Below are 18,798 nucleotides of genomic sequence, written 5' to 3' on the forward strand. Positions count from 1 at the left end.
TATTTGTTTCTCAATAAAATTAAAAAAAAAAAAAGAACAGGGGCCGGAGTGATAGCTCAGAGGCATAAGCACCTACCTGGCAAGCACAAGGACCTGAGTTCAATCCCCGGCCCCACATGTTGTGCATTCTTGGCCCTGGATGCCCAGGTACCCACCAGGTGGGCCCAGAACTGGGTAAGGTGGCACACACCTGTAATCTGAGTACTCAGGAGGTTGAGCCATGAGGATCTCTACAAGTTCAAGACCATCCTGGAGACTTCAAAAGTGAGCACAAGAAAGGGGGAGAAGAGGAGGATGAGCAGGAGGAGGAGGAGGGAGAATACTTGCTGGATTTCTGGGTGGGGGCTGGAAGAAAACAGAACCAGGTTTTTGAGAATCTCAATCTATGCATACAAGGCTGGCCTTGGACTCACAGAGATCTTTCTGCCTCAGCCTCCTGGGTGCTCCGCCATGCCCAGCAGCATTTTCTAAATTGTCTGCAGAGATCTCTCCACAGAGAACAAATTTGCTTTTAGGGCCTCAGCACCTCAGCCGCCAGGGGTGCTGTCCCTGGTGCTGGATAGGTTTGCCTCCACCGTGAGGCTGGTGCTCAGGTGAACGGAGGAGAGGCCATTCCTGGAAGTGGTGTGGACCTCGCAGACCAGGCCCGCAGACCTGGGCAGTCCCAGCCAGGAGGTGGCCGGGAGGGCCTGTGAGGCTGGGGCGGGGAGAATTTGCCTCGAGTGAGGCCATGCAGCTGCCCCGGGACTTGGGTTATCCAAGCCAGCATGCGCACGGAGACTGGGGATGGATGGGGACCCTAGCTGATAAGTTTGGGGTGAGTGGACGAGTGGGCAGCCCACGTACAAGGCATCTGCTGTGGATTTGCTGGTGCCAGGCTGGGAAGGTGCCAGAGGGTGACTTCTGGGCTTTGGGGTGGGGGAGGCAGAATCTGATCCACTAGCCTCACAGGACAAGCTGGCAGCCAGAGGGCTCCCCAGTGTGGCCCTGCTGTGTTCCGGCCCTGAGACTGTGGCCTCTGCCCATCCAGGGTGTTCACGGGAACTCGACCGTGATGGTTGTTATCCAGCCACTAGAGGCAGCGTTGCCCCTGACAAGCTGGGACCTGGAGGGCCTCAGGCCCCAGAGAAAGGGGCACCAGGAGTTGGCCAGGTCCTGCTTCCACCACTGAGGCCTGGGCCTTCGTTACACAGAGTCAGACAGCGGGGCTGGCCTTCAGAGCAGGAGAGGACATGACCATCACTATCACGGAGGCCAGACCCCCAGTGCCTGAGACCAGGGCCCGGCAGGTCTGAGTCCCAGAACCCCAAGGTGTGTGCCGCGGCCCCAGACCACAGGTGTCCAGAAGCCCACAGAGGCTCAGCTCAGCCGCCCCAGCGGGCAAGAGGCAAGGCTGTCTGGCATGTCTTTCTGATCTTTTAAGTACTGGTGGTCATTTTATTTATTTATTTAGTAGTACCAAGGATCAAACTCAGGACCTTGCACTTGCCAAGCAGGCACTTATGCTGCTGAGCTATGTCCCTGGTGGTCATTTTTTTTTTTTTAATTTTATTTATTTATGTGTGTGTGTGTGGCCAGCTCAGCCCACCAGGGGGCGGGGCGGGCTGGCATGTGGTGCTGGGGATTGAACCGCAGTCCTTGTGCTTTGCTAAGCTTGATTCTAAGTAGGTGCCTTAGACCACTGAACCATCTCACCAGCCCTCTGGTGGTCATTTTAACAGGACACCAAACCACTTGTCCATGCTACACTGACCAACAGGGCGTTCTTCATGGGCGAAGACGCAGTGTCGCAGGCCAGCACCTGAGAAACATCCATCGTCAGCTGACATAGCCACCATTGTGGGCTTGGACGCAGTGAACGCCAGCCGGGTTCTTGCTGCCTGGAGCTGGGGGTCCATGGGCTCTGGGTCACCCTGTGAGGGGAGCGTGTGCTTCGGGGCTGCTGCCCAACACAGCGGGGAGGGTGGCGCTACAGCCCAAGTTGCACCCGCATCTCAGGACTGGGGGAGACGCCACTACTCCCAGCGCCACCACGCTGCCAGCCTCCACCCCCCTGCACCCCAGTGGTCGACACCCACAGAAAACTACAAAGTACCACAGAGGAGCAGAGAGTGACCTGCACCACAGCACAGGTACAGAGCAAAGCAGTCACATGGAGCGGAGATTCTCCAGCAGCTGGAGCAGGGCTGGGGACAGCAAGTGACTCCAGAGTCACCTGGGTGCCACTGGGAGGACACAAAATCCACCTCAAGGCACAGCAAGGGAAAGTCACCAGGCACTGGGGACAGGTTCATCTGCCCAACAGGAGGCACAGCATGCAGGGCTCATTATGTGATGCAGGCTGGTCTTGAGCTCAATATGTAGCCCAGGCTGGCCTCAAACTCATGGCATCCTCCTGCCTCAGCCTCCCAAGTGCTGCAGGGATGCACCCCCACAGACAGAGCAGCTGCGGCATCATGGGGACCTTCGGGGTCAGCACAGAGGGTGACAGGACCCCCATCTGAGATGACAGGCAGCACTTCTCCCTTGTGCTCCTCTGCACAGCATGGGGCATGATAGGAAGATGGAGGACACTGCTGAGGGATGGGGACCCGGCGGCCATGCAGCAGGCACCTCATTGGCCCCGGGCTCGGAGCTGAAGAAGCTGAAACCCACAAACTGGGGAGGGGGTGCAGCAAAAGCCCAACCAAATAAGCTGCGTAGCTCCTGCCCCAGGAAACAAGGGAATGGATTCTCGACGCAGGGCAGAAGCCCACGAAATGGCAAGCAGACAAGCGACACAGGAAGCCCGAGAAGGAGCTGCTTCTTGAAGACATCACGAAATGGGTGAAACCCTCACAAGGGTGGGCCGGCAACAGGAACGAAGCACGACACCAGGGACAGCCAGGGACAGGCCAGGCTCCCAGTCTGACCTGGACAGCTGACATCCCTAACCATGAGGAAACTGAGTCCACAACTGCTGAACTCTCAAGAGAGGCAGCTCCGCATCCACAGGACTTGGAAATGCTACCAAACATGAAAGTGCAAATCAGCACCAACTCCATGAAAACTTTTTGGTTAGGTTTTTCAGCACAGTGGAGAAGAAGGAAAAGAAAGGGAGGCCTTTACTGGTACCAAGGGCACGAGAGGACCGGAGGGAGACGCAGAGGTCCTCTGACCTGAGACAACAGGGAGCTAGGCTAATATGGACTTCCACTAGGGGCGGAGCTTGAGGGGCAGGCTCAGTGACATGTGAGGAGCAGAATGGGCTTCCCTGTGCTTCAGGAAAGGCAAAAGGAAGTTGTATTCAGGGCTGGGGGAGAAGACGAGGACGTGGTCCTTGGGGCGATAAGCTGTTGCTTTGGGGATTCAGCCACATTGACTCAGGGCCACAGCCAAGCAGTCCCATCTCCAATGCACCTTTTTTTTTTTTTTTTTTTGTGGAACCAGGGATTGAACTCAGGTCCTTTTGCTAGCCAGGCAAGTGCTTATTCCACTGAGCTATCTCCCCAGCTCCCTGCGCCTTTCATTCTTAAACTTCTAGAGGCAGCACAGTCCCCAAAGCAGGCAGAGTCACTCTCTGCTGGGGACACCACACTCCATCAGACCCCACCACTCAGGGCAACGCTTTTGCTGACGCACACACCACATCAGCTGCACAAGAGCCATTTCCTTCTCGCCTTCTTCCTCTTACTCCTAAAACCATGCCCTCAGCCCAACATTCACTGCAGCACCTGCCCCTGCCCAGAAGCCTGACTGTTACCAGCACACAGGGCTGGAGCTCCCAAGGGCCAGCACCCCTTCTTCCAGGCCAGCAAGCGCCAGCCGTCCTCACCGCTTACTCAGCTGCTTTCCTGTGGCTGCTCAAGCGCTGCACAAGCTCCTAGCTCCCAGCACCGCACAGCCCTCCCTAAAAACCACCTTGTGTCAGGTTACTCACAGCTGCCAGCTCTGTGCCAAGACCTCTCCTCAGGGACATCTCCCACCTTAATCCTTCCTTCCCAACCCAGCCGCTCTGTGGACGCAGACGAAGACTGGCAGATAGCCTTTGCACACACGCCTCACTACAGGACACACAGATGTCTTCTCACTTTCATCTGCACTTTCTCAGGGTGGAAACAGACCCTCCCCACTGCTCAGGAAACTGCAGGTGTCTCTCTAAGGCTCCCATGAGGATGTTACCCCAGATTTGGGCCATGCCAGACCATCCAGTCAGATGTGGCCCAGCGCTCACCTCCCAAATAACTCAGCAGGTTACTCTGAGTCTCGACATCACTGGGCGCTCACACGCGCCCTACCACCCCTAGTCCTCTGGAAAAGTGGAAAAGGCATGTGGGCTTTTATTTATTTATTTTTTTATGTATTTGGTACAGGGTCTCACTACGCAGCTCAGACTTGTAGTGATCCTCCTGCTTGCAGCCTCCTCAGTGCCTGGATTACAGGTGTGCGCCACCATGTCTGGACTTGGTGGCCGGCTCAGGGCGCCCGGGGGCAGGGCCAGCACAGCGTGTGGTGCCGGGGATTGAACCCCAGTCCCTGAGCCTGCCAAAGTAGGCTTAGTCTGCTGAGCTATCTCGCCGGCCCTGGCAAATGGACTTTTCAAAGCCCACCTCACCAAACTTAGCCTGGAGCTGCACCCGCCTTGGCTCCTTCCCTTGGCGCTAGCTAGGCGCAGGGCACTGCCCGGGGCACCCGGGCTCCAGGCCATGCCTGAATCCCTCAAGCTCACGGCAGGAGCCCTTTGCTGCTTCACGACTTCCCTGCTCCTGATGACCTTCATCCCATTGCCGACCGCGTCCCTGTCCTGTCCTTCCTCCAGCATCTGCGGTGACAACACAAGGATGCTTGCCTCCCAGGAGGCAGGACCACTCAATCAATGCCATCTATATTTCCTGGAGATTGAACATATCTTAAATCCTCCAAGCCTACAGAATTAAATCCTGCACGGGCAGGCCCCTACCTGGTCAGCCTCCCAACAGCGACAGCAGGAAATGCCGCCGGCCTGCCCTCCTGGTTCCACATCACCCGAGCCAAAGGGTGTCCAAGGGGCTGAGGAGATAGCTCAGTGGAATAAATGCTTGCCTGGCAAGTGCAAGGTCCTGAGTTCGATATATCTGGTACCACTAAAAAAACAACCAAACAAACAAACAAAAAGTTGGGAGACAATCTTTGGGCCAGACAAATGGCTCAGCAAATTAAAGTGCCTGTAAGCAGGCATAGGGGCGGGAGTTTGATTCCCAGGCCTGCCGTGCCGGCCCCGTCCCCGGGGCACGCTGAGACAGCAATTGAGACTAGGCATGGTGCGCACCTGTAATCCCAGCTCTTGGGAGGCTGTAAACAGGTGGATCACTATGAGTCCAATCTAATAGTGAGACCCTGAACACCCTGTAGACCCTTCCCTAAAATTAAAAAAAAAAAAAAAAAAAAACTTAAAAGCAGTGTCCAGACAACTCCGTAACCCCTGCCAACTTTGCTCTTCCTGATTCTGGGCCCTTGTTTTAGTGGTCTTCACGGCTCCTGTCACCTACACGTCTCTGCTAACTGAGGGTTCAAAAACCCCAAGACAGCTTTCAAGTGCCATATAAGAGTTCTCCAGTCTCGGATGCAAGACTTCGCTAATGATAACCCTCTGTCCTGGCTGAACCACCTAGCACTAGCTTCTCTGCGGGCATAAGCCATCGTCCTGTTGATCCACCTCACCCCCAACGGTGTCCCTGTTTAGCAGGAAGCAGTCTAAGAGATTTACCAGCTCTTCATAGCAACTAAAAGACGGAACGACAGGTTCCGGCCCAAGCCCAAGCTGCTAAACTGTCATGGCCCTGGTTCAACGTGGCTGAAGCCCAAAACAGCAGCTCTTCTGCCCGCTGCCCGCCGCCCCCTCCTTCCCCCCCGCCCGGGGTGCAGCTTCCTCTCACCTCCCCGTGCACACGGGAGCCTCCAGGCAGCTCCTTCTGTGTCCCTGAACCTGCCCCTCGAGCTCCGCCCCTAGCAAAGCCTATCAGGTCTCGGGGCAGAGGACCCCCGCCTCCCTGCTGTCCATCCTCTCCGTGCCCTGCTCGATGGCAGTCGAGGCCTTTTCCATCCTTTTCTTTCACTTCTGCTCCTGCTGTGAGGCCACCAAAAAACCTAACCCTGGCCACCATTGCGGAGACATAGCCAGCTGCCACCGTGGTGTGGACTCGCAGTACCCTCTCCCCCAACCAACAAGCCCTGGGAGGACCCAGCTCTGCCACCATCCCCAACTGCGTATCTAGTACTTAACTACGGGGCATTAGACAAGCCCAGGGCACGAAGGAAGGAGAGACCGACGGGGCACGGCACCTAGAGGGGTGGGCTGGGAGGAGGCGCTGCCCCTGTGTCCCAGGGTGCACCTTGCTGGGCTCCTGCAGCTCCTGCAGCAGTGCCAGGAGAGCTCAGGCACTTGGGTTCCTTCGCTGTTTCAGTCTGGAGAAAGTCACAACCTGGAGGAAATATTCTCAATGCCCGTCTTACTGCGTGTAAACCACGCCTCAACAGAGGCAGGCTTTGCTCTGACAGCACCGAGTGCACACGCCCACGAACCCGGACCCATCGCTGCTTCGGGCAAAATGAGACTTCCAGCCCTTCACTTGGCTCCTGCTTTGCCTGGGAGAAAACAGTAGTCTATCCTTTTCCATAATTAAGACTGTTATTGTAGCTAGTAACGACGGAACAATATCAGCAACTAAGATTAGTCATTTAGAAGTTATAGTTATTATAACTTCCATAGCTACTATAAAATAAGAATGTATTTTATGCTAAGAAATTTTTTTTAATTATTCTTTTTTTTTTTTTTTTTTTTTCCTTTTTGGCAGAACCGAGGAATGAACTCAGGCCTTTGCACTTGCAAGGGAAGCACTTATTCTACTGAGCCATCTTCCCAGCCCCTACATTATTCTTTTTTTAAAAAAAAATTTTATTTTATTTTTTCCATAATTTTATTGAGAAACAAATATTCTTTTTTAAATGCCAGGAGAGTGGTGAGCCCAGGTCTGCTGGGGTAGTCAGCGGCGCTATTTGCAGGGCCCCATCCCTGCGAGCCCAACAGGGCCCCTCAGACTCAGGGCAAGGCACCTCATGCCAAAGCCTCAGCCTTGTGGGAACAAAGCTTCAGTCTCCCTGACTAGGCTGGGAGCCCCATCCCAGTCTCTGGCCCCCCACCATGCCTCTGCCTGCAGAACCTTCTAATCGAGCTTGTCTCGATCCCCAGAATGTGAGCCAGATTTTCTTCAGGAAGCCTCCTGACTTATAGTAAGAGCAGGCTAATGTCTCTAATCCCAGAGCCAGGCAGGAGATGTGCCCGGAGCAGGCAGAGGCCAGAGATCAGGGGCTGCCAGGCAGCAGAGGGCGCACAGGGCCTCTGGAAGCTGCAGGGAAGTGTGTGGCTCCCTGAGGCCCCAGGACGCACGAGGCATGAGGACATGCAAAGGGGCTTCAGGCCGTATTTCTGCTGCTGGGGTAGGTTGACGCTGAGCTGTGTGTGAGTGCAGGCAGGGGGCCACGGTAGACGGCTGTCTCTGCCCTTGGGGAGCCACCCTGGGTGGGGGCACCGGGGTTGTGCTTTGAGCTGCTAAGTGGAGCCAAGGTAGGACAGGAGCAGAGGCTCAGGCCCTGGGGCTCCTCAGCACGCTGAGGCAGCTGAGCCCCTGCCCTGTCCTGTCCCAGGTGGCAGTGCAACCTAATGGCTAATGCTTGGGCTCCTGGGGAATTGTGGCCAACTTCGCGGCATCCCAAGAGAGCTGAGCAGGACGCTGAGGAGTAGTGGAGGGAGGAGTGCTTGTCTGGCAGGCTGCGGCAGGGCTGCATCTGAGGGCCTGGGGATGGGCGGGAGGGATGAGCCAGCAGGTGCTTCTGTCCACACGAGCACTCTGAGGAAGCAATGCCATGTCTGAGGCATTGTGGGGATGGAAGCCGCTGGGTGCAGGCCAGGGTCCTGCCCTGCCAGGCCGTGCACATGTGCGGGCTCCTGGGGGACGGACTGTCAGCCACTGGTTTCCCGGTATTTTGAGCATCCCAGACCAGCCCTCCCCAGGAGCAGCTGCAGAGAAGTAGGTCCAGCCTGGGCCCTTGTGTGTCCAGCACCCTCACTGGGGGACGCAGGGGTAGGGAAGATGGCAGGGCTCGACCCTCACAGGGACCCTCAGCCCCAGAACAGCAGCGAGTGCTGCAACCCTGACCTCACAGCACCACAGGCACGGGTGCCGCTGACCTGCCGAGGAAAGGCAGCGGATGGTGCCGCCTGGCCTGCACGCCAGCTTGTGGTTAGAGAGGGGCGGGTCTGGTCCCTGCTAGTCTGAGGAGGCTCCAGGTTGCAGCAGTGCCAGCCACCCCAAGTTGACCAGGTGGAAGAACCTCAGAGCAAGGCTCCCCACAGGGCAGTTTTGCCACTGGGGCTCTGCCGACAGGGAGCCATCTGGGAGCCTGGTGGACGGAGACAGCAACTGCCCCAGGGCCAGCATGCACAACTGCAGAGATGGAGGAGGGGTGGTGCCAGGACAGCTGGCTGCACAGCTGCCCCTGCCCCTCCGTGTTTCTGTTAGCAGAACTAGGGTCTGAGCCACGCATGAAGGCAAAAGACATCACCCGACACCACCAGGGACCCCAGCAAGCCACGGGGTGATGGAGGGCTGCTCCCTTCCCTGCTGACCAGGAAACCTGTCGAGCCACAGCACCCTACACCTTGGCTGAAAGTTCAGCCCCAGAGTTCCCTCCCAGAGCCAGGCCTGCCTACGCCTCGCTGCGACAGGACTGAGACAAGGTGGTCATGATGAGGGACAGGGTCATCACTCACTGCTGGAGGTCAGGAGACCCACAGCGTAGACGTGTAGACAGCGACACGCATGGGCACACCCACATCTGGGTGACACGTGGGGGTGGCCCAGTAAGGACTGCAGCTTGACAGCCCATAGCTTGTAGAAGATCGGCTCATGGGGCTGTGCTGCCGTGCTGCTGGGGAGTCTGGTGAGGGGGTGGTCACGTACGCAGCCCAGAAAGGTGGCTCTGCCTTCCTGCTCCCCTTCCCTGTCTAGTGTCCCATTCCCTTAGCAACTGTCCTACCCTGCACCTGAGCCACACTGCCCTGCCTCAGAGCAGCTGGCCACGCCGGGGCTGACACTGCCAAAGCAAGAGCTGGTCCCAGCCTCTCCTCGACCTGTGCAGGTCAGGTATCGTCCCAGCAGTGAGGAGCATGACCAAACACATGCACAGACCCTGAATCTGACACGCTGCCACACCGACAGGGGCAGACACAGGTATGTACCTCAACCTGCCTACACACGACAGGCATGTCTGTAGGCCCACAAATACATAGCTCTGTAGATCAGATGGGAACAACACAGTACACGCACACACGATGCACACAGGAACGACAGACTGAAAGGCAACCGACAGACGGCCTGGCTCAGGCAGGAGATGGGTGGCAGACAGACAGCAGGTGTGCACGCTAGTTTGGGGTGACAAGTGGATGGATGGGCTGATGACAGACAGTAGTGACCGTGGATGGCGAGGGGCAGATGGGCAACAAGAGCATGGCAGAGGTGAGGGCAGATGGACGAGGGAAGCAGCAAGCACTGGCGCAGGTGTGGCGGCCTGGGAACCCTCATGCCTGGCTGTGAGGACACAGTGACACAGCTCCGCAGGGAAGAGCCTCTGGCTCATGCAAACACCAAGCCCGGGGGCACGAAAGGCCCAGCCGTGCAGGTCCGAGCAGCAGGTGCAGCGGGACGAGACCCATGTGGTGTTTAGTGCTCACAGAGGGATGCAATCCGCTTCCGGGGCTCCGGACCGTCATCACTTTGGCTGGCAGCGCTACCGCTGTGAATCCTGCCCAGAGCCAGCGCCAGGGCTGTAGAGCTCCTACTCGCCTGCTCCGGCCAGGGCCAGGGCCAGGGCCAGGGCCAGGGCCACGTCTTGGTCTTGATGGCTCCACTGTCTGCGGCCGGCTGCCCACTCAGAGATCGTTTTCTAAACGTGTGTGGAGAGGAGTGGGATGAGAGGTGCAGCCCAAGAGGCTGGGGCTGGGGCTCCAAGCTCTCCTCAGGCCATCTCTGCAGAAGACCGTGTGCAGCTGAGCTGGGGGCGGGGAGCCCAGGGCTGGGTGCCTGCAGGCCACCGCTCAGCACCAGCAGGGAAGGGCCTGGCCCAGGACACCAGATTACAGCAGCGCTGGGCCAGGGGAGGCGCACAGCACTGCTACACACCACCTGCTGCACGCTTCCTGGGTGGCCTGGGCCAGGCAGATGCGCTGACTACAGACACGGGAAGGACAGGCAGGAAGCCAGACGACTGCTCTGCTTCAGGAAGCAGACAGCCCCCGCTCTGTTCCTGGGGACACAGCCTTGCACAGACCCCACTTGCCCAGCACCCATGAGGCCCAGCCTGGTCTCCAGGACAACAGGGCCCCAAGTGACAGCAGCAACAGGGACAGATTCCTAACACAGCAGCCTGCCCTTGAGGGCAGCTGTATGAGGTGCAGTCACGAGTTCTGAGTCCCGGTCACCATGGGCAGCACCTGCACCCTCGGGGCCACTGCCCATGTGTGGACGACTTGGTCTCCTCAGCAGCAGTGTGGCAGACCAAGCCATCAGAGAAACTCACTGTGGCCGCCACACCAAGGGGCCCTTGCTGGCCTAGGGGTGAGGCTGGCAGCGCCAGGGCAGCCAAGCACCTGAAGTACACGCACAGGCAGATGCTGGGCTCCTCACTGCTCCATGCCAAAGTCACCCAAGGCCCGCTGCAACTTGTCGCCGCACCTCAGCAACACAGACTGCAACCCAACCGCCGAGCAGCACACCTCACTCGTGTCGGAGTCACCAAGGAGTCAGGCGCTGCTGCCCTGGCTGTGTGAGGGAGGACCAGGGACCAGTGCCCCATGTAGCAGGTGCTCCAGAAAGCCAGCGGGACATAGGCCACAGTGAACACCTCGTGTCCCTCAGACGTGGCAGAGGGGTCATCGGCTGCAGCTGCTGTTGCTGCGATGGGTGAACTGCAGGGGAGTCACCCCAAACCCTATGCTTGGGGCAGAGGGCACAGCCCTCAAAACCACAGTCCTGCACTATACCCGCTACCTGTGCACCCGAGTGAGGCCAGCTCCGCACGCATGTGTAAACCACGTGTGTTTAGCCTGTTTCTAGATTCCCCGATGCTGTACAGGCACGTTCACATCCAACAGGTTTTTAGCTTGGTCTGGTGGCACACGTCTGTAATCCCAACACTCTGGAGGCTGAGGCAGGATTGTTGGAGAGTTTGACACCAGCCTGGGCTACAAAGTGAGCTCAAGGCCAGCCTGCACTGCATAGTGAGACCCCTCGTCAAAACAAGATGGAAATCAAAAACAAAGAACCTACACGGCTTTTCAGTGATTTGGGTTTTTATAAAGTGGTTTTCAAAAACTGAAGCTGAAGCCACGAGGTAACAGGTTCAAGACTGAAGACTTTCAGGTATGCGATTAGCAGGATGGTGAGGGTGGGATGGTGCCAGGCAGTGGTGGGCAGCCCCACTCTTGACCCACGTTGGAAGCAAGGGCCCGTGCACAGCACACCTGAAGCACTTAGTGACCCTGCAAGGCCCGAGGCGCTGTCTGTCCAAAGTGGCCTATGGTGGCCCCTGGTGGCTGCAGGGGCTCGGGATGCCAGCTCCAGTCCCAGGCCGAGGCGCACCGGAGGGCAGGGGTGAGGCGCACAGCTAAGCAGAGGCATGGAGGGCTGTGAGGTGCAGGGCGCCCTGTAGCTGCCAGCAGAGTGTAAGGTGGATGGGGCACCCAGGTGGCTCCTAGGGCCAGGCTTAAATGAGTCTATACCCTGGGGTGCCCAGGCGCTGTGTAAGAGCCTGAGGGTGGCTGAGGAAGGTGACGGGGAGGCCCACAGTGGGAAGCACCTCGGCCCCACCACACCTAGCACCCGGGCACATGCAGGATGCCTAGCTCAGAGCAGCCCCTTGAGACCACATGGACAGGAGACAGACAGCGTGGGGCTGCTGCTGCCCATGCCTGCACAGAAGGTACCACCAGGGCAGGGCTGCTGTCACCCTGTGCCATCCCTGTGGCTCTGCCAACCCCGCCGGGGTCCTTCCCGCCTGGCCGGTGTCCTGCCGCTTCCGCTGGGTGCAGAGGCATCTCCCACAACACCACTTATGTGGTCGGTCAGCTGAGCGTGAAGAGCTGGGTGCAGATGTCCTCCCGTCGGCCCAGCAGGCCCTGTGCAGCAATGAACTCCAGTGGCACTGGCTCGGGCAGCTGCTTCTTCAGGTCCTGCTCAAAGATCTGGAGGGGATAAGGCCATCAGCCCTGGCCATGTTGAAAGCCCCAAGCCCGGCCCATGTGGGCCCCCACACTTGCCTCAAATGCTGTGAGCTCCAGGAGTGGCGCAATGCTGACCTCAGGGACCGACAGTGCCTGGTTGATGACACTGGCAGCGCGGGACACCTCAGGGTGGTAATGCTGCTGCAGGGTCTGCAGGCCCAGGCTCGTCAGGGCTCGCATCCTCCTGTCTGTGCCCGCGCACGCCCAGACAGGTACAAAGGGACACAAAGCGTCCCAGAGCCTTGGTTTGGGCAGCTTTGTCCTAAACAGGCCCTCACCAGGGACAGAGTGGAGCTTCGGGAAAGTGGATGACCAGGGTGACCTGGGCTGCACAGGGACAGGTGAAGGGCAAGGGGAACATGTGCCGGGGAACACCCTCACCTGCAGCTCCCACAGGCAGCTCTCCAAGGCCCGGCTCTTGGCAGGATCCTCCTCCTCTGGGTTATAGGGGTCAGCATCCAGCTCTAGGGATGACATTCAGTCCACATTCCACCTAGTCTCCTTGGGACAAGGGGTCCAGCAGGGTCCTTATGGGACACCCACCCACCCAACTCACCAGGGCCCTGGGGGCGGTGCACTAGGACGAGGCAGGCCGGGTGTCTGCGCAGCAGGTTGCAGATGAAAGGCAGGACCATGAGCAGGGCCTCTGGGGGTGCTGTCAGCGCCAGGCGGGATAGGCGCTTGGCAAAGGCAGCCACCAGGTAGGCAGGGAGGTGGCTGTGCAGGAAGGGGGGATCAGATCCAGCAGCCCCCCTCCCGCCCTGGCCGAGACTGTGCCCCTCACCCCACCTCTGGCAGCTCAGAGGCTGGGCAGAGCCTTCCCAGTTGCACGGGGTGCTCCCAGGCACTCACGAGGAAGAAAGGAAGAGGTTGGCCAGATGGAAGAAACGGGCCCGGTACTTAGCGTGGAAGATTGAGGGGTCCAGGAGACCATACAGCTTCCGATAGAAATCAGGGTACTCCCTGAGGAAAAGGGCCACAGAGCCACAGGGGTGAGCCAGTGGAGGCAGGCAGACTGGCCCTGGGGAGCGGTGGCTGCATCCCCTCCCCCAGCCAGCTCCCCAGTCCCACCCTGGCCCCAGCCCCACTCACAGGTTGTGCTGGTGAATCAGGATGAAAAGTCCATTCAGAGCTAAGAGGCTGATGGCACCACCTACAGACACACCTTCCTGAGTTCCAGCTCCAGAACGACCTCCAGCCCAGCCCAGCCCAGCCCAGCGTGGGAGGAGGCGCAGGAAGGAAGTGCAATGGGCAGAGCTGCCCATCACCCACAAAGTTACACCCCTAGGCAACGTGGGTCCAGCCTGTCAGTCGGTGGACCTCCGCCACCCCTGCCCACAGCACCCACTCACCCACGTCACAGGCACTGGTGAGGAAGTCGATCATGAGGGTGGGCTGAGCCAGGCGGGGCAGGATGGTGTCATGCATGGTCACCAGGACCTTCTTATAGAGACTGAGGGGCAGCTGGCATGGACACAGGCAGTCAGGGTGCGGCAGCCCCCAAGCCCCTGCGGCCCAGGGGCCCCTTTCCCAGGGCCCTACCTTATGCTTGAGGAAGCCGAGCCACATGGCCTGGAACGCCTTCCTGTGCTCCTGCAATGGGGCCAGGCTGCTCAGCGGGCTGAAGCCTACCTACCTGAGGAGCTGCCCAGAGCCCCCGACACCTCTCACCTTCAGGTGGGTGACCTTCCACATGTCTGATGGTTCTGTGGGGATGGGGGGAGCCAGTGGTTACCTGGCCAGCATTCAGGGGGACACAGGCCCTTCTGCTACCTCCCCCACCAAGGCAGGACCGAACTCAGCTTCAGCCTCCCCGTGCTCACCTCCATGCTTCACATAGAAGTTAGAGATGTCACACTCCTGGCGGGGCAGACTCAAGGCTGACAGCAGGGTGAAGGTGTTGTTCCAGAAGGCCAGGGACACCTAGGAAGCCTGGCCTGAGCATCCTCGCATGGCTCAAACCACCCACGCACCCAGGATTCAGCTCGTCCTCACCTCGGAATGCTGGCTGGTGACCTGGGCCACAGTGTCAGAGGCTGCCTGCATGGTGTGGTAGCGGATGTCATCGAACTCTAGGTATTCCCGGAACTGGTTAATCTGCAAGCTGTGGTCCTGTTCTGGTGAAAGCAGGCCTCCCACCACCGCCTGAGGGCAGAAACGGAGTGAACACCTCTCCTTGGGGGGTCCATGATGCCACGAGACACACATCACACCAGGCCCCTCTCTGCGGCCAAGGGAAGGTTCCCCAGGAAGTCTCACAAAGTTCCCAGGGCAGGATGAGTAAGGAGCGTCACACCCACCACCACTGGCTCAGGCAGTCCCCTCCTGGCCACACCAGGCTGCGACCAGGTCCTCACCCTGAAGAGTGTGCGGGGGAACAGGTACTGGCCTTCCCATTTGGGCTTCTCCAGGGGGTGTACCCCTTCCAGCTGCACAAACTTCATGAGGGTCTTGAGTGCCAGCTCCTGAGAAGCATGGGCAACAGAGTGACCCCAAGAGCTCACCCCACCCGGGAGCCCCACACAGTTGGGCCCAGGTCCTCTTTTAAAAAAAACTTGTCATTTTAGCTTTATTGAGGAGATTCATAATTATTAGGAATAAAAGCGGGTAGTTCCACTGGCTTATAGCCACCCTGTAAACAGTGAGAAAATGACAAACAATAAATCAGGCACTTTATCTCCCAGTACTTCCCGCTTCTTGCGCTGGAGCCACTTTGTAGCAGCTATACTGGCTCCTGTGAGCACCAGCACTCTAGCAGAGTGAATTCCAGCTGGAATGAATTAAGTCAACAGCAGATTCCCGACACATTTAGGAAAAAAGACACTGCAAGTCATGAGAACCGGTCGACATATGACGTGACAGAGAACTGAAACCGTTAAGCCTGCTCTATTTGACCAGATTTGCTTCGTTGCTATTATATTGCTTTCTAAATTATTTGGCAGCAAGGTAACAGAAAAACAAAAACGTAAAACTTTTAACGTCTGTTGATTTACGAATAAAAAAGAAAATAGCCTTTTTCCTATTGCTGGTAGGAAAGTTTCATTTGGCACTGTGGATTTTTAAAAGGAAAACAGAAAAAGTGGCAGTTACGAAAAACAAAGGAAAGGAAAATTGGAAAAAACTACTATTTCAGGAAAACACAGGCTTTTGGGTCTTCTACCATTCACGGTCCCTGGAATACTCTCATCTGCAGCACATTAGTTACATTAGGGTTATGCTGGCAAGAGACCAGATTCACCGTTTGTTGTGCTCTGATTGAAGCGCCCACGGAGGCCCCATGACCGCCCAGGCAAGGAGGCCTTAAGCCACAAAATACTCCACTCACACTGCGTACGGTTTTCTTATGCAAATTCGGTATACAAATAACTGTAAGACTCGGAAAAGTCCTGTAAACTTAGGTTGAGTTTTTGTAGCTGATAACTGTTCACTGAAGATCAGATGCTTCTCTCTTGTTAAGTAAATGTTCTGCAGGCTAACAAAGGCATTTCTTTAAAGAGTGGCATCTTCAAAGTCCTTATTCCAATGTATGTCTGCTTCTAAAGTTTGAGGACTCGCGCTGCATTTTCTTTTTCCCAAGGATTCAGGGAAGTCAGATAATGGAATCTTTCGCATCTCACTGGCAGACGTGTCCCTCTCCTGCTCCAGTTTCAGTTCTCGGAGAGGTCCCAAGGCTGCATCTGTTGCCAAAGCTGTGAAGTCACTTCCTCAGTATCCATCAGTCATTCCAGCAAGTTGTGCCAGTTCTTTTTGGGTCAATGGACTTCCTTGTTTACATAACAGATTTTTAAGTAAAAGAAGTCTTGTCTCCTCATTGGGTAGACACATAAACCCGTTTGATGAACCGCCCGAGAACAGCCTCATCCGGCCGTTGCGGTCTGTTAGTCGTGCCCACTACAAGCACTCTGCCACCTCCAGCAGACTGTGCACCACCAAGTTCTATTAGAAAGTCACGTTTCAGACACCCACTAGCAGCACCATGCTCCCCTTCTCTTCTTTCATATAAAAGGCTGTCAACTTCATCTATAAAAACTATAGAAGGTTCAAGATCTCGAGCCACAGCAAAAAGAGCTCTTACCAATTTTTCGCCTTTCACATATTTTGAAGTTAAACTTGGAGCACTGATATTAAAAAAGGTTGTGTTAGATTCAGTAGCTACTGCTTTAGCCAGCACTGTCTTCCCATTTCCAGGTGGACCAAAGAGTAAAAATCCCCTGGCAGCTGCTCTAAGTCCTGTAAATAACTTAGGCCTCAGAGAAGGAAGAATAACAATTTCTTTCTTTTTTTTTGCTCTGAATGCCATCAGGGCAGGTTTGGCTGGCTTGAGTTGTGGGGATCGAACCACAGTAACCTAAGCCTGACTGCTTAACAATTTCTTGCAAAGTTTGTTTTTCCAACTCTTGACCAGCTATATCATCAAATTTATCAGCTGTCCCAGTGTCCACAATTTCATTCATTATAAGGTTAGCAAGGTTACTGTCCACATTCCTAAAATTCTTCAAGTCTTTCTTTTTCCAGGCAGCAGTTGTAGGGGTTGAAGGCTTATTTGTCCTATTTGTTTTTGGAGTACCCTTATGAGTGACAGTTGTAGGACCAGGTCCCTGTCTTGTTCCAGAAACCATGGACAAACCACGACAACTGCATGCTCTGTGGTGACCTGAAAGATCTGCGGTCAATTTTCATAGCTGTTTCTGAACAAGGCTGAGAATCACTAGCAGGTGGTAAGGGATCTTCTCCTTTTGGAACAGCTCCACTCTCTGACTGGAGAGGTCCATCTCGGCAGGTCAAGTTAGTACCGTCGCTGTAGACTTCCGTCTGTGACTTGGAAAATTGCAAAACTGGATGCAGCATCTGTAGCAGTTGTCAACGATCCTTGGCCTTAACCAAGCCAGCCATCATCTTCGCTTGAAGAGGTCTAGCTCTTTCACATTGTTCACCTTGTCCTGTAACTATGACAGCTATTCCTTTTTCTCGTCTTCCATACCTTCCTTATACCATGCCACAGCGAGGCCGAGGCAGGCGCCGGTGCGGCCCGGGAGCTCCTCTTGGCCGCCACGAGGGCACGGGCCCAGCGCTGGCAGAGCCACACGAAGAGGAGCCCCAGGTGGAGGACGGGCAGGAGAGCACAGCTCGGCTCCGGCGGCGGCGGCGAGGGGTCGCAGGCTTTCTTCTTCCCTCGCGCCCGCGAGAGCTCATTCACAGCTCCCACTGCCGCCTCCCTCTGACCGACGGCGACCACGCCGCAGCAGCGGGGGCCAAGCGTGGCGAGGCACGGACGGACGCGGGGCTGGGGGCGCCTGCTCCTCCTCGCGCGGCCCGCCGGCCGGCCGGCCGGCGCCACCTTCTCCCCCGGGGCGGGGCGGGCCGGACGAGAAGGGGAGTCTGGCTCTACACGGGCGGAAGGCCGGGTGGCAGCGATGTGATTCGTCACTCTAACCGGACACAGAGCTCAGGACAGGGCCCTGCGCAGGAAGCGCACCAAGGCCGGGCCGGTGGTCGCCCGACGGCAGAGACGCCGCGCAAACGCCCAGAAGGCACGCGAAGCTCCCATAGAGGGGCCGATGGGGTGCCTGCTGGGCCTCGAGACTCGGTCTCGGCGCTAGAACCGTAGAAACCAACAGGCCTCCTCACGGACAGACCACAGCTCGGCGATGCGACAGGTGCACGGAGAGCATCCTGCACCGGGCCTCGCGCTCCCTGGCGGAAGGCCTGAGAAGTGGAAATACGGGGCGACGGCCCGACACTCACCTTGACTTTGAAACTGGGGTGGGCCAGGAGCTCGCCTAGGTGACTGCGGCAGCTGTGATAGCGGTGTCGCATCCAGACCTTGTACTTGCGCATGGCTCCGTGGGACCCTGTGGGCAGGGGTTAGAGCGGCCATCCCGCTCGACGTCACAGCCGGGCCAGCCACCCCGGGCCCTGCAAAGAGGGGGAACGGGCCTGTGCCCAACCTAGCGTCCACGGGCAGTCCCTGCCACGCCAGGACCCAAGTGTTGCAAAACTCAGACAAATGGCCGCAATCTTGGGAAGCACTTCGTCCCACGGGCACAACACGGAACACGAGGGCCTCCACTTCTTCCTCCCTGCTTCACACCAGGCCACACACTCGGGTGGCGCGGCCGTCCTCCCACCGCCCGGGGCCGCTGACCGCGCTCTCGCGAGACCTCGGGGCGCCCCGGGACGCTCACCGGCCAGGACGGAGTCCTCGGGGGGAAGCGGGCCCACAAACAGCTCTCCCCGCTCCAGCAAGGCCCCGAAGAGTCGGCTGCAAGTGTGCACTGCTTCCTGGACCTCCTCCGGGTCTTCAGACTGCGGCGAGAGGCCGGGCGCTGACCGCACGCCTCCCACCCGACCCCGCACGCACCGCACGCAGGCTCGGAGCCCCGCGCCGCCGCCCTCACACGCGTCCCGCCCACCTGCAGCACGGCCAGGATGTCGAACACCGCATTGGCCTCGCCGCGGCTCGCCAGCACGGCCTGCAGCAGGTGGCCCAGCGCCCTGCGCGC

General features: G+C 57.6%; 1 protein-coding gene and 1 pseudogene across 1 annotated transcript; both read right to left on the reverse strand.

Moving 5' to 3' along the window:
- Positions 1–11,806: 11,806 nt before the first annotated feature.
- On the reverse strand, positions 11,807–18,792 carry Noc4l (nucleolar complex associated 4 homolog; the record flags this gene model as incomplete). The annotated part of the gene is made up of 15 exons (XM_004635844.2): positions 11,807–12,256; positions 12,332–12,445; positions 12,677–12,759; positions 12,852–13,012; positions 13,148–13,258; positions 13,388–13,448; positions 13,648–13,759; positions 13,838–13,888; positions 13,967–14,001; positions 14,119–14,218; positions 14,291–14,440; positions 14,653–14,760; positions 18,041–18,147; positions 18,481–18,601; positions 18,709–18,792. Coding segments are annotated over 15 exons (1,518 nt in total), but the record flags the coding sequence as incomplete, so codon positions are not given.
- On the reverse strand, positions 15,609–17,967 carry LOC105742815 (annotated as a pseudogene).
- Positions 18,793–18,798: the final 6 nt, after the last annotated feature.

Source organism: Octodon degus, unplaced genomic scaffold, assembly GCF_000260255.1.
Source record: "Octodon degus isolate 3935 unplaced genomic scaffold, OctDeg1.0 scaffold00076, whole genome shotgun sequence".
Classification (NCBI taxonomy): domain Eukaryota; kingdom Metazoa; phylum Chordata; class Mammalia; order Rodentia; family Octodontidae; genus Octodon; species Octodon degus.